The sequence below is a fragment of the Rattus rattus genome, chromosome 6, assembly GCF_011064425.1.
Source record: "Rattus rattus isolate New Zealand chromosome 6, Rrattus_CSIRO_v1, whole genome shotgun sequence".
Classification (NCBI taxonomy): Eukaryota; Metazoa; Chordata; class Mammalia; order Rodentia; family Muridae; genus Rattus; species Rattus rattus.
This window is the reverse complement of record NC_046159.1, coordinates 1,684,676-1,699,815: the sequence shown is the minus strand read 5'-3', so window position 1 is coordinate 1,699,815 and position 15,140 is coordinate 1,684,676. Positions and strand designations below refer to the sequence as shown.

Genomic DNA, 15,140 nt, shown 5'->3' with positions numbered 1-15,140 from the left:
CCAATGGATGAGCTCATGTTTGATTAGAGAGCCTGCCTAAAACAAAAAACAAACAAACAAAAACAAAAAACAGTGCAAACAGTGAGGGAGATACCCGACACCGGCCACCGGTCTCCATCTGCATTGCAAAGCCAGATGCATGTGTACACATGTGTGCACACATAGAATTAACACTCAAAAGTGTGGTTTATAAAGGCTGGTTTCCTCCACTCTGACAACTTTGAACAGAATCTCACTGCTAAATCTCACTGCTAAAAAACAAGAGTGAGGGATTTTTTCACTGGGCGGGGGCTTAGTACCCAATGCATTCACTATGTTGGATGTGAAACTCAGTTATCTTCTGAAGGGAGGAGGTCTTCTAGCTGTTCCCTCTGAGGTAGCCCCAAGTCATGCCCTTAAAACCAAGTATCCGAACAACTTTCTGGTCGACCATTGGCTTTACCTTTACTTTTAGCGTGTGTTCATTGCACACAGTGATGGGATTCATAAGGACTCTTCCTTTCACGTGCATTATTTGATCATAGCCACCAGTGCGCCACCCCTTTCTCACTTCTTATCCAGTTAAGATCCTTCTTACCCCAAGCTCTCTCACTTCCAGTTTCATGTTCTTTACCTGCGCGCGGGCAGTTGCCGAGGCTCATCTCAGGCCTTGGCTTCCACGACTGACGCTATAAGAAGCGTGGGTGGCAAGTGTCCTTGTAGAAGGTTGCACGGGCATCTTTCAGGTCCACATGCAGGCGATGCAAACTGGGTCACGTGGCGGTTCCCTTCTTAGCATTTTGAGGAACTCCCATACTGACTGGATGGACCAATCTCCCCTCAAACTCACCAATCGGTTGTTTCCTCAGCGTTGCTCATGTTCTTGGCGATAGCCATTCTGACAGGGGCGAGATAGAGTCTGAACGGATGGCCATCTGTTCTAGGGACGTAAGGGCTTCAGGGGGTGGAACAAGGGGGCACCAAGACAACTTCTCTTTGATTCGCTCTCTCACGTTCAGCAGGTTCAAGGTCAGCTGCCGCCATTGATGATTCCCGTGTTCCCTCCCGACCAGCGGACCCTCGCAGCAGCTGCCCAACAAGGATTCCTCCTTCCTCCTGGTTTCAGCTACAAGGCTGGGTGCAGTAAGTACTCTGAGCTTTTAATTCCGGAGTGGGTGGAGTTCGTGGCTTTCAGTTGGAGTATTCAATGTAACTGCCATGCCCGGATATGAGGTCACTCATTGAGCAGGAGATAAAACACAGTGGTGGTTTAGGAATGGTTTGGGTTAGCATAGAAGGCAGCCCTTCACGTTGTGAACCAGAAACCGCCCTTCCTCTCTTGTCTCCTCTTGCTGTGTACTGTGTACAGCACGCGTCACTCTTCCTGGTATTTCGAACCTGCTCAAACATTTGAAGGGTCCCGATCTTTGACCTATGGTGGACAACTTTCTCCTGGTCCCTTGGTGTCATTTATGATTCCCAGTTGTTCGATGTAAAGGCTAGAAATAAGGGTTAAAACCCCAGGTGCAAAAATGCAAAACATCACTGGGCAGCAGAATTAGAGTTGATTTCTAGTAAAGTTGGGCAGAGATGCTCAAGCTAATCCTCATCTCAAACCTCACCTCACGACTGTACAAATCCAGACCTCCATTTTCTCCTCCGTGTAGTTAGTTTTTACTGATCTAGCCTACATTGCTTTTGACTTGTTTTTCCCATGTTTTCAAATGAGTCGACATATTTTCTTTCCATCCTGGACCCTTGACTTACCCATTTCAGAACACAATTACACAGTTCAAACTCTATAGATCATCATTTAGTCTAGATGCACAGAATTCTCTTTTTTTTTAAAGGATAATTAAAGGCTGTGTTCTGAGGATTTAAAATTCTCGGAATAATTCCCATTCTAAGGATGGAATTTTATATTCTATTGTCACTGTAAGCTTTGTGTCTGTAAGCATAAAGGGTCTTCGGCTCCCTTTCACTTTGTGTAAAAGAGAACTGGTCCTCACTTGAGACACAGGCAGCCAATGCGATTGTGGTTTTGTTTTTGTTTTTGTTTGTTCATTTGTTTGTTTCTGTAATCGAGCTTACTAAAGCAACCAAGAGGCCACTGCTTAAATAAATTGTCCTTTGCCTCAGACTGCATTGCAAAGTACGCATGTAGCACCACTTTCCTTTCCAGAAGAAAAGTCGGTGCAAATCTTATTTGCAGCAAATGTAGAAGTAAGATCCATTAGCAAATGTGTTGCAGAGGGACATAGCGAGGGTGAGCATTGGCCAGACACCTACAGAGCCAGACATGGCAGGAGCACAGGGCTCCTCACTCCCCGCTGACAGCTGCCACACTCAACTTCTCCAGTCTCCCTGTGTCAGGGACCAAACCAGGTTTTACCTTTGTGGAAACAGTTGGTGTTTTAACTGTTTGATATTCGTGCCTTGAGTGCTTAAAGTTATAGACAATACCACTTGGAAATAAAACCGAGTAAAGCTTTGGCTGCTGCAGGCCACCTTCAGCGAGGCACCTTGCCAGACTCTAGAACTTAGCAGAAGTGGGCTGTGAAGGAAAGTGGCCGCCCTTGTTGACACCCGGACTCTCAGGGCAAGCCTCAAGGAGGAGCTGGGTGGGCGTGAGACAAACGCAACTGGCTGTCTCCTCACTGATCACATTTCGAGGAGGGAAAAGCGGGGAGGGAAAAGCGGGGAGCAAAATAAAGCCTGCTGCCCCACCTTCCATGTGACTGCTCACCCCACTTCCCCGTTGCTGACAACCTGATTTTCTGTACCTGGCAGTCACTTTGAGTGTTATGATGCAGTTCTCAGTGACAAACCCTGGCCAGCCCACATACCGCGTGGATCCAAAACCAGAGGCTTCTCATCGGCTTGCGAAATACCAGGCTGAGATTTGTCCAGTTGCTGGAAAGGTGGATAAATGTTCCCTATAGGCCTGGCTGAGGAATCTGTCTGCTGCAGTCTGAGTCAACAAATCTTATTTGCAGAAAAAGAGGCTCCTTGGAGAATAGAGGTATCGGCGGAGGTGCTGGTCCTGTTTTGAAAATAATAATAAAAATGTTGCCTGCCATGGAGCAGACAAAAGAGTTGTCCCATAGCTCCCGCTACAAGGATGCACAGTGCGGACTGATAACAGTGGGAGTCAGCAGTCAGAGACCTCAGAACACATGGACTAGATGCACGGAAAGGGAGCAGGAAGGGCATTTTCCTCCAGGCCCGTGAGTCTTCATGTCAGCTCACAGCCCTGAGAGTATTGATGACAAACTCTAGCATTCTGTTTGGGCGTGTGATTAAACCCAAAATGCACAGCCCTATAAATCCATGCCTTGGCTTTCCTTTTTCTCCCCATTTCTTAAGACATCAAAAAGTGATTGTAAACTTCTCTCTCTCTCTCTCTCTCTCTCTCTCTCTCTCTCTCTCTCTCTCTCTCTCTCTCTGTGTGTGTGTGTGTGTGTGTGTGTGTGTGTGTGTGTTTGGGGGGTGATGGCATTTGTTTAATATTGTTGTCATTTTTGTTGATCACAGACCTGGGTCCAGTCTTCCTGCCTCAGCCAATAGCACCTTGGGATTAGAGGTATCAGTCTCAGTCTTGGGCCAGTAATAAAGGTGAATTAGTAAATCAAGTGTTATGAGAGAGAGGAGGCTTGAATTTGAAAGGGTCATATGAAAACAGTCTGGGTAGGTCAACTCTATTTTACCCAATTCACTTCAGGAAAGGAAGTAACCCGTTAGTTCTTTCTCAACTCTTAAGCGAGCTCCAGTGTGAAAAATAAGTTCATAACACATAATGTACAATTTCAAGACCAATGTATATCTGACAGTACCAGCTCGTTGGAAAGTAATCATGACAACCCATTAAATAAGTCTGGAATGTTAGTTCTGAATTCTAAGGCAAGTGGGCACGCACGCAATTTAGTTCAATCACTCCTGGGGAGGGTCTCAGTGTATATTCATGGTCTTCAGGGTAGAGCCCCAGCTTCTGAGGAAAAACTTTAACCCTTGAACTCTGAGATTGCTGCCAGGCACCTGCCTTCAAATAAAGGTTTAAGTAGCTTTGGTACCTGCAAAAGTACTTTGTGTTGGAAGAAAGACATATCCCCTGTGGTTGTTTCTCTTAGAAAACTCAACCCTACCTTAAAGGGACTAGATCCATTCGTTGTGTGTGTGTGTAAGTTGGTGTACACCAAACGTTTACGTCTTGGGACAACCTTTAGAGACCTTGGCTGGTGGAAGGGTTGAAGCTTGCTCTGCAGTTTTCTCTCTCTGGGCCCTTCCCTCCGTTCAAGGCTTCCAGGTGATGGTTTTCAAGAGCACCCCCCCACTGCCTCTTCCTCTACAGTGTTTAGATTAGAAACAGAATTGGGAAGAGTAGATGACTCAATTATTGGTAGCCATAGCCCTCTGTCCTTTTCTCTGTGTGGGCACAACATTTCCAATCCTTCAATTATAATAGTCACAAGCACTGGAAATTTTGACAAGGAAGCATTTTATATGGAAATAATAAAATCTCAAGAAAAGTCAAAATTCAATAAAAGAACAGTTTTTATGCACACTATAAAAAAGAACTGGAAAAGAACTGGCTTGATCACTTAGCACAGGGTGCGGAATAGAATGTGTCATATGATGGTTGACACAAAGTCACCTTGCTAGAGGGACAGAAACTAAACATCTTGTGCCACCGGCCTGGAGGTGATCTTGGTTGACTCCCAGGGGCATGCTGGGTATTTTAAAACTGAAAGAAAATATAGAGGCATCTGCTTGGCACTTTGTGAACTTCTATATTTAAATTTCGTGGACTTTTCTGCATTCTAAGGAGTGGCTGGATTTTCTTTTCTCCTAAAGGTGCCATCACATGGGTATGGCATTGAAAGGGTCTTAACTCAGAAAGGCCTTGGGGATCTTTGCATAGTGTAGTATTGCTGCTGCTTCCTCCTCCTCCTCCTCCTCCCCCTCCTCCTCTTCCTCTTCCTCTTCCTCTTCCTCCTCCTCCTCTTCCTCCTCCTCCTCCTCCTCCTCCTCTTCCTCCTCTTCTTCTTCTTCTTCTTCTCCTCCTCCCCTCCTCCCTCCTCCTCCTCCCCTCCTCCTCCTCCCCTCCTCCCCTCCTCCCCCTCCTCCCCTCCCCTCCTCCTCCTCCTCCTCCTCCTCCTCCTCCTCCTCCTCCTTCTTCTTCTTCTTCTTCTTCTTCTTGTTTTAACCCTGTTTACTATAGAGTTTGTTTCTTTAAACCAGGATGTTGTCGTGAACATAAAAAACAAAAACAAAAACAAAAAAAAAAATGTATTCCCACATAATTTACAGAACCATGTGTGCTGTTGTGAAGATAATCAATGCATACATCTTTAACAGTTGATTCCGCCCTGTTTCTGATTCAAAGCTCTCTGTTGTGTTGGTTTTGTGAAATTCTCCCAGTCCCAAATAGGCAACAGCAAACTAAGAAGTACTTGGAATGGCAGAGCGTGGAGGTGGGACCAGGTTCTAAGTCCACTGTTTTGGTCCTCCTCCAGCAAGTCTGGTGGTTTGAAAGAGAAATGTCCCACGTAGACTCACACACTTGAGTACCTAGTCTCCAGTTGGTGACACTGTTTAAAACAGTTTTGGGAGCCTTATAAGGTAGATCATTGCTGGAGGAACAGCATCAGTATGGGAAGGCTATGCCTCCATACTCCTCAGTCCCTCAATTTGAAACCTGGCTGATCTCTTTACCTGATGACTTGATGGCCCACCTCTCCACAGCATTAGTAATGCTCCAATCTGAATTACCGCCCCACTACCTCCCCCTCCCCTCCCTCTCCCCTCCCCCTCCCCCTCTCCCTCCCCCTCTCTCTGCCTCCCCTGTGTAGATGAAAGTGATATCTTCCTCCCTGGCTCTGCTTTTGCTCCTGCCTGTGTGACAACCTTTCCCTGACATCACAGGCTCTTTCTCCAGTAGAGACACATTCAGCCATGGCCAGCTCAAAGGGCTTCTTTACAGGAATAAACACTTCCAAACTCAGCAACGCAATCAGACTCCCCCAAAGGCTTTGACTTATAAAATCTGAGGAAGGAAGAGAATTAGGGGTTTGGGGGGAAAATTAATCCCAATCATCTTAACACAATATGGAAGGAGACCTGATATCCCCTTCCTCTGCTTATTGACTTGGAACCTGCAGTCTGAAATGGTCAGGACCTGGATGTTGGTTTAATAAACGTGTACCATGTTGATGGGTTTCGCCTTATGCTTTGGTGACTGTCGGACACTGATTGCCTATGACCTGCATGTCTGCCGACACCGTGGACTCTGTTAAATCAGAAATTAGCGTGTGGTTTTCTAAATGCCAGAACACAGGCCCTGTGCACCAGAGAGACACAGTGGAACCCACAAGGTCTCCCGCCAGGCAACGACACATGTGGTATTAAGTAGAAACAGAAACATGTCAACAAGCTTGCCTGAGGAACTCGATGGTATTTAATTCCTAAGCATTAATTTTATTGTGGCATATGAGGAACTAATTAACTGAGAGTTTCCTTTCTTATAGGAAGAGGAAACACTGTTCAGAGAACTGATGCCGAGTAAATACAGCATATCTCAAGTTTATTAAGCCTGGCTTATCAACGTCTATTTACTTAAGCTAATCTCATAAGACAATTAAGTTTTTCGATCACTATGCTGCCATTTTATGTAGCACACTTCTGAAAAATTAATCGATGTGCTCAGATGCAGAAAGAGCATGCGATTGAATCTCTGAATCGCTGGTTTCACAGAGCTGGGAGTGATTAAGTACAGTTCCTTCAAAAAAAAAATCACGTAATTGTTTCCAACGTGAGCCTAATAAACAGACAAGTGGAAACAGACACGTGACAAACGCTAACAGGAACCATCCCGAAGTTGGAAGTAATAAAGGGAGCTGTAAAGGTGGAGGGGGAATCAGGTTAAAACCCCTTGCTGCCTCTCCAGGGGACCTGAGCTGATTCCCAGCACCCAGGTTGGGTCACTCACAACCACCTGTAACTTTATCTCCAGGTGACCTGATGAGTCTTCTGTCCTTTGTGGGCACCTACATGCATGTGGCACACACACGGACACATAAATAGAAATCAATTTATATCTTAGAGAGGGGCGAGCTTCCAAAGAAGGAAGCATTTGCGTCAGCTTCCCCCACAACTGCAAACTCTGCTGTTTCCCTCATCTGGTCTCCAGCCTGATCCTTGAAGAAGTTGGGGTGGGGGTCACACTTACAAATGCTTGGGGGGGCCTATGCTTGCATGACATCATCTTTTCTCAGTGTCTCAGAAGGTCGCCACTTCCCTTCGTGCCCTCACTCTTTGAACACCCAGGCAGCCACGGGAGCAGTCCCAGATACTTCATACGATAATTGATATTTTTAATTGACTCGTTATAGCCGTTTCTAAAGAAGACAGATCATTGTCACATCACAACTGGGTATTAAGTGAGCGATCCAACTCTGAAAATAAAGACAGATGAGCAGAATTAAAATCCTGTCACTCATTCTAGGTCACAGCCCAGTTGAGTCCACCCACTCCAGGTGGCTCGTTCCCAACCTCCGGGGACAGCTGTGCTATGTGCTCCCCTTGGAAGTGTGGGGTTGTTACATCACCCTCCAGGTACCATTTAGAGTCTTGTAGGCTAAGAGGCATCCATCCCACATGTATTTCCCACTGGCTGCTTTCCTCCCCGCCGCCCCGTTACATTTCTCGTCGCCGTGGCCAGTGGATGGCATGAGGCAGTCTAAGTGAGGAAGGGGTTTGGGGGCTTGAAGTCCACCCTGGGGAATGGTGGTCGTGGGAGCCCGAGGGGAGCACTCACAGAGTTTTAGCTGTAGGAGCCGGAGCAACCAGCGTCCTCTGGTGGAGTGCTTCCTCCTAAAGGTTCCACAACCTTCTAAACTGGAGGCCAACCATTCACATGTGCCTCTGGGGGGCCATGTCCATGCAAGCCAGGACACCTGAAGACCACAGACTCTGAGCACAGTCCCGGAAATGAGATGTCTGCCCTGACACACAGAACAGTGCAATGTATATATAAAAAAATTTAAAAATCTTTAATTACATGCTAACCCCTAAGGACAAGCCAGATATGAAAGAGAAAGCGCAATCCGTTGTGTCTACATTGACTTAAAGGAATTCCCTTCTTTTAAATTGCTACGTCTCAATATTGTAATCCTACTAGATCCATTTCCTCTATACCATTCCATTCCTCGCTAAGACACGGAGGCAGGCCTTAGACGTATATTCTGGCATAGTTCTGGACGCAAAGGCAATTAGTTTATGAATGGGCCTCTCAAGGTGCGTTACTGTGCAGCCATTTAAACACCACCTCTGCGGTAACGCTAGAACGCAGAAGCGAAAGGCACCTTGCGAAGAAGTTCCCCCTTTCAGAGACAGCAAAGCTGCCTAATCCAGGATCTTCATCCCCACTAGAAATTTCCAATTCTGGCCCAAGAGTTAATGGTAAAACAGGCACTTCATTGATGATACGCAGAAATGTCTGTTCTGAGAGGTATTTCCTAAAGTGTTCATAAATTAATCTCTTTCCAAACTAGCTATGGAGGGGACTATTAAATAGGATAAAGTTTTCATTGCCACGCTGCATTAAAAAGTCATAAAATTATTTTATTAAAAGAACCTCCCATTGGGAAAAAAAAAAAAGGTTAGCCCGTGACAGAGCACCTACAAGCTAACGATGATCTCTCTCGGAGTGTCTTTTTTAAAATATCTATAGAGCCAAACAAGGCCCAATATATTTTACCTTCCCAAATAAAATTCACTAGAGACATTTACATTCATCCCTTATTGTCTGGCGGGAGTTAATACAAAATATTATCACGTCTCATAAAATTTTTCAAATTAAAATCATATTATGCTATGATAGCAGGCTTGTTCTCTTTCTTCCTTCCTTCCTTCCTTCCTTTCTCTCTCTCTCTCTCTCTCTCTCTCTCTCTCTCTCTCTCTCTCTCTGGCACTGAGGAAGCCATTCTTTACTTCTTCCTCAGAGTCCACCATGCTGTTTGAGGAGAGTCCTCATATATCTAAATGCTCTGGGGCTGGAGTCAATGCTCAGCGCTTTGGAGCAATAGATGCTCTTGTAGAGGCCCTGAGAACCCACGGGGGCTTCTCCACCCTCTGTGACTCAGTTTCCAGGAGTTCCAACGCCCTCTTCTGGGATTTGTGGTCACTGTGTGCACCTCTATGCACAGAACTGAAATTAAAAAAAAAAAACAAAACAAAAAAACAAACAAGGTCTCAAAAACGAATAAATAGACGGAGAGTGAGCGTACGGCTGCCCTTACTGCTGTGGAGAGACACATCTCGGGTTCCTTGGACTTCACAGTAGGCTGCCGTAAGGCCTTCAGTGGGATGACGGATGACTTATCTTGTCCCTGTACGGCATGTTTTCCCAGTCTGTCTTCAGCAGCACTCGGACACTTATAGATGGCAATAACAACCAGGCAACCAAACAGCTTAACACTCTGGAGATGCATACTATTTACTCAAAATGGGGTGTGTGTGTGTGTGTGTGTGTGTGTGTGTGTGTGTGTGTGTGTGTGCATGTGGTGTGTGTGTGCATGTGGTGTGTGATATGTGTGTCTATGTGTGCATGTGGTGTGTGGTGTGCGTGTGTGCATGTGTGTGTATACATGTGGTGTGTGGTGTGTGTGTGTGCATATGGTGTATGGTGTGAGTATATGTGTGTGTGTGTGTGTGTGCATGTGGTGTATGGTGTTTGTGTGTGTGTGTGTGTGTGTGTGTATGTGCATGTGGTGTATGGTGTGTGGTGTGTGTGTGTGTATGTGTATGGTGTGTGTATGTGTGTGTGTGTACACGTGTGTGTGTGTGCATTTATGTGTGTGTGTGTGTATTTATGTGAGTGTGTGTGTGCATTTATGTGAGTGTGTGTGTGTATGTGTGTGTGCATTTAGTGTTTGGTGTGTGTGTGTGTGTGCATGTGTGTATGGTATGTGTATGTGTTGTGGTGTGTGTGATATGTGGAGTGTGGTGTGTGGTGTATGTGTATGTGTGTATGTGTGTATGTGTGTGTGTGTGTGTGTGTGTGTGTGTGTGTATACAGCCTAACTAGAGAGGTTGGAACACAACTTGCATGAAATGGTTCTCTCTCAGGTCATGTAGATTGCAGGGATCAAATTTGGGTTTTGAGGTTTTGTGGCAATCCCCCTACCCTCTGAGCTTACCCCTCATCTCACTGACCTAAATATAGTTTACTTTCATATCTATCTAGTCAGACATGAATTGCTTTTGGAATAAAAAAGTTTATAAAAGACAGATCATGGAGTAGAAAAAATATCCGTTCCCTGAAAATATATAACAGAAAATTCATCTTTCTCTTAGACTCTTTTTAGAATTCATCGTGGTGTGGAAAATTAAACCCAGGATGCCTGTGTCCTAGAGAAATGCTCTAGCCCTGAGCTACATCTCTGGAACTAATGTTTTATCTTCTCTGCATGATGTCACGCCCTCAGCCTCTACCCTTCTTCACTACCTGCTCTTTTTATTATAGGGAGCCAATTTTTTAAAAAATTGTTTGTTTGAATTAAACACTGTATCTTCAAACCAATTGTTTCTTATTTGTAGAATTATTTGCTTATGATCTGTTTCTTTCATTAAACCCTAGACTTTCAATCCACCAGGAGGCATATCCAGTTTTAGATACTTGACTAGCTTCATAACTAAGTAAATTCTTCATTCATTCGTTCATTCTTAGAAGCCCTAAATGAGTCAAGCACTGTGCTTGGAAGTGAGTATTGAAAGATTCATAAAACATAGTCCCTGCTTTTGGCATGCCCACAATCTATCTGAGAAGAATTGAATTCTTCTAGTGCGAGTGTCTATTTCTGCCCAGAACTCATGTGGTACAATTCCAGCTCTTGGGGTGATTCTTCTAGAAACTGGGGCATTCAGGACAAATAGGTCAAGAGAGAGAAGCCCTTAGGGAGAGGGATCCGAGAGCTGCTCTGTCCCTTCTGAGTGGTGGCTTCTACAAGCAGTATCTATGAAACGGTCTGTCATTGTATGTGGTACTTGTCAGGCCCTTGCTCTTAGGCTTCCTGGCCTCCAGCACCATAATAAGTGAATGTTAGTTGGTCATGAAAGGGGCTCACTCCTGTGAGTCTGGCACTTAGAAGGCTGAAGAAAAAGATTGCTGAAAAGTTGGAGGCCAGCCTGAGCATGACAGAGATGGGGAGGGAGGGAGGGGAGGGGGAGGGAGGGAGGGAGGGAGGAGGATTGGATTCTTGTTTCCCCGCACCTTGTTTCTGATACTGTATAGTAGGTCGAATACAGTAAGATGGTGATGATGTAAAGAATTGAGGTATGCTAGAAATGTGCCTCGTGTTGAGAGGAAATGTTTGGAAGAAATTCATCTAAATCAATGAGGGAAAACATATCCAGGGATGGATGCCTCTAAGTGTGGGGATCTCTACTTCCAACTTCAAGTGACAAATGCAGTTGAACAATTGTTGTGGTGGAGGCACACTCTGACCCAGAACCCAAGAGGTAGACTAGGGTTCACCTGACCCTGAGCCAGCATCACAAGGGGCAACTCTAAGACATGACAGGTGAATCACTTGAGGGCCTGAGATTTTTGTTCAGGGAAGTATTTTTGCAGCTTACTATGAAGAAATAACAAAATAATTGAAGAACTAAAGCCCAAGGTTGAGGTCATATAAGGCATCTATGCATCTGTCTCCATACAGGCCCATACATGTTCATTCATCTACACATACCACTCTGTCTTCCCACACATACATCCATCCATATATCCACCCTCCCATCAATCCATCTACCCCATCCACTTATTTATGCATGCATCCACGCATGCATTCGTCCATGCACCCATCCATGCAACCAACCATCCATGTACCCATCCATGTACCCATCCATGCCTCTATCCATTCACCCACCCATGCACCCATCCAGCCCTCAGTAAAACGAGTCTCTCAACTTGTCTCATGTTTCCATTGGCACTTGTCACTGCACTCAATAGTTATTAATTTATAATATATAAATTTTAAAAACATTTATTGGCTACTTGCTGTGTGTTAGGAGCTAAAATGCAACATTTACTAAGAAAAGCATGATCGCTTCCCCAGGTACTCCCACTCTATATAAAGCTTCTTCCTGGTTTATATAAAGTTTCCCCTCAGTTCCTAGTAATGCAACATCACAGAGCAGGAAAAGTCAGGACGAACAACGGTTTGTTCTGACTCACAGTTCAGAGTCACATCTAAGGATCGCCCTCTTCCCAGCTGATGCAGCATGTGACACGGCACAGAGTCACAAGGGACAGGGTTCGTGCTTCTCTTCTAAACTCCCTGGTGTGTAATCACAAAGCTCCCATCTCCGGTCACCCTCCAAATGCCCTCCTCTCAGCACCACAGTTACAAGGCTGGAGAGAAGGCACAGCAGTTAAAGGTTCCGATTGCTCCTTCAAAGGACCCAAGTTCAATTCCCAGCACCCACAAACACCTGTAACTTCAGCTCCAGGAGATCCAACAACTACTTTTGACCTCCTCAAGTACAATTACATATGTGGCATAATCACACACACAGGTACACAACTGTACACACAACAATGAAATAAATCTCAACGAATAAACCATAAACCACTCTGTTAGATTGTGTTTCACCTTAATCCCTCCCAGTGAAGGTTCTGTATAAACATATGTGTACATGTGTACACACACACACACACATACAAACCATATACACACACACATACACACACGTGTGTGTGCACGCGTGCTAGCATATGTAAAATGTTCCAAATTTGACAAAGTTCTAAAATTCAATAAATACTAAATGCCCACACTCAGACCAGGTGGGGAATAAGGAACTTGGAGGACGGTGAGATTCCGTTCCTGAGCCACAGGCCAGAATGAAAAGGAAAGCTCACCTGTGGTCTCCCCCTCTGTTTCCTCAGGCCTCTTTTCTGCCAACTAATTGGGGCCTCTGCTCTCTGCAGGTGCTGTCCCTCTCCCGTTCCATCCCGATTAGTCCAGGCCATTAGCATTTCCCACTGGATTTACAGCAGTGGGTTTAACATGTCTCTTTGTCTTGCCTCTCCCTCTCCCAATCGATCTCTTTCTAGCCACAAAATTGATCTATCTGGAACACAAATCAGGCCGTGTCACCAGCCCGCTTAGCATCGGCACTGGCTTACCGTCGCCATCAGAGCAAAGTGCAGGGCTCTGCGAGCTCTCAGTTCTGATCACCCTTTGGGCATGTAGCTCACTGCTCCTGTTCTGTACTGGATGTGTTTGAAGGGTGTACCTGTGTATGCTGGGGCCCACACAGGGGTTCAAGTCATGTGAGCACTGCCAGCGAATGAGGGGATCCCAAGCAGAAGGTGCTGGTTGCCCATTCTTTCCACAGCGTCTGAGAGGGGCCAACGCAACACCCTCATTCTTGGTCTCTCTTCCACACTGTCCTTGAGAGCCTTATTTTTTCTTCCAGAGCTTCCCCTGAAGGTAGAAAAGGAGGGTCAGTGTGTATTAAATGTACATCTGAGAAGACAGATAATCTGCCTCCAGGAAGTGATGGAGGCTTGTGTATACTGTGGCAGACAGAGACGTAGAAGGCAGATCCTGCAAGCGTCCTGAAGTATAATCTCTTAGTGAAAGTGGCTCATTGCCTGGAGACATTCAAATCAACAGTCTTCATTTTGCTGTAGTTTCTTCTCAGGCTAATTTCTTTCCTCAAGATTTCTGGAAACCTTTCAACGCCCTTCCACTTTGCCCAGAGCATCCTGAGGCCAGTTTCGTGTGTTTGCGTGATTATCTCCTCATTAGATAACAAATGCCATCAGGACAGGACCAAGCACGCACACTCGAGTGTACATGTGCCTGTGCGTGTGTATGTGCACTTGTGCACGTGTGTGCATGCATGAACATGTATGTGTACATATATGCAGATATGTGTGCATGCATGTTGTGGGGAGAGTAGAGGTTTTCACATTTCCTGGCACCTAGAGAAAGAAATCTGTTGTTGTCAAGGAAGCAAAACAACGGCATAATAAACGCTCCAGGCTGATGAAGTATTTACCACCTCATTTCGGTAGACATGTAGGTTTCAATAGCCTCTGCATTAGGTCAGCGGGGCCGCCGAAAGTGTTTGCCTGACCCTGGCAAAGGCCGCACCTACTTCTCAAACTCCAAAGCTGAATAACCCTGTTTGAAAAAAAATATTTTCTTGTCTTTATATACCATAGCAACATATCATAACACAACCAGAGTGTTATGTGCAGTCTCAGGGTGTGACTCAGCAGTATCAGGAAACCTTCTGAAGGGGTTAAGGCCAGACTAGCCTTTGTTCCCACGTACACTGTAATCTTGGCTGTATTGTCAAAGCATTGACTGGCACCCTGGGCATGGCGTCTTCAGAAACTTTTCACCCTTGCCTGTTGTTCCTCAAGTCCACGTTGGGTTACCTGGCCCTATGTGGGGTTGTGACCCACAGTTGAGGAAGCTAGGGCCTTGGTGTTTTTCAACCTCATAAAAATTGTTATTTTGAACTAGAATTTTCCAGGCTTGAACTTCAAATAAGAAAATTAACTTTGGAAAGGTTGAGGAAAAAACTGTTCAAATGGTTAAAAACTGAGGTAGGAATAAAAGAAATTACTTTTAAGTAGTTGAAAGTCAATTTGAATAACACATGATTGGACTTTAAAAGTCAGAGTTTTCCATTATCTGCCATTCACTAAGTTCTTCCTGTGGTATTTACAAAATAAGTCTCTTGTAGTATTTTCTTGGACCAGGTAACTTCGGGGTGGTGTGATAATGAGGGACAGCATTTGTACAAAAGTATTCGTCTCCAGTAGCTTCTGATTTTTTTTTTGTTTACCATTACGAACTCTCATAGATCCCATATCTACTTAAGCACATTGCATGTTTGTAAAATGTATTTTGAGTTTCCTTATCTAAGAATTAAATAGCTACATTAGGAAATTTCCATGACTATGTTTCGATTTACTCCAGAGCATGATTGCCGGTTTCAACATACTCAGCTCTAAATATTTTGGATTGTAAAAGATTAATATTGAGGCAGAAATGGTGCAATGCCTGTGAATCTCACATTGGGCAGAGACGGCTGCTATGGTGCGGCTCCTTGGAGAGAAGCTTCTGAAATGGGCTGAAGTCTTG

At 45.0% G+C, this 15,140-nt stretch overlaps 1 protein-coding gene across 1 annotated transcript in view; it reads left to right on the top strand.

Annotated features, from left to right (window-relative positions):
* Sox5 (SRY-box transcription factor 5) overlaps positions 1 to 15,140 on the top strand; it is a 369,147-nt gene that overhangs the window by 245,981 nt on the left and 108,026 nt on the right. Inside the window, exon 7 of the mRNA XM_032905393.1 lies at positions 1,002 to 1,122. Within this exon, the coding sequence (XP_032761284.1) occupies positions 1,002 to 1,122 (121 nt within the window). The remainder of the gene's footprint in view (positions 1 to 1,001; positions 1,123 to 15,140) is intronic.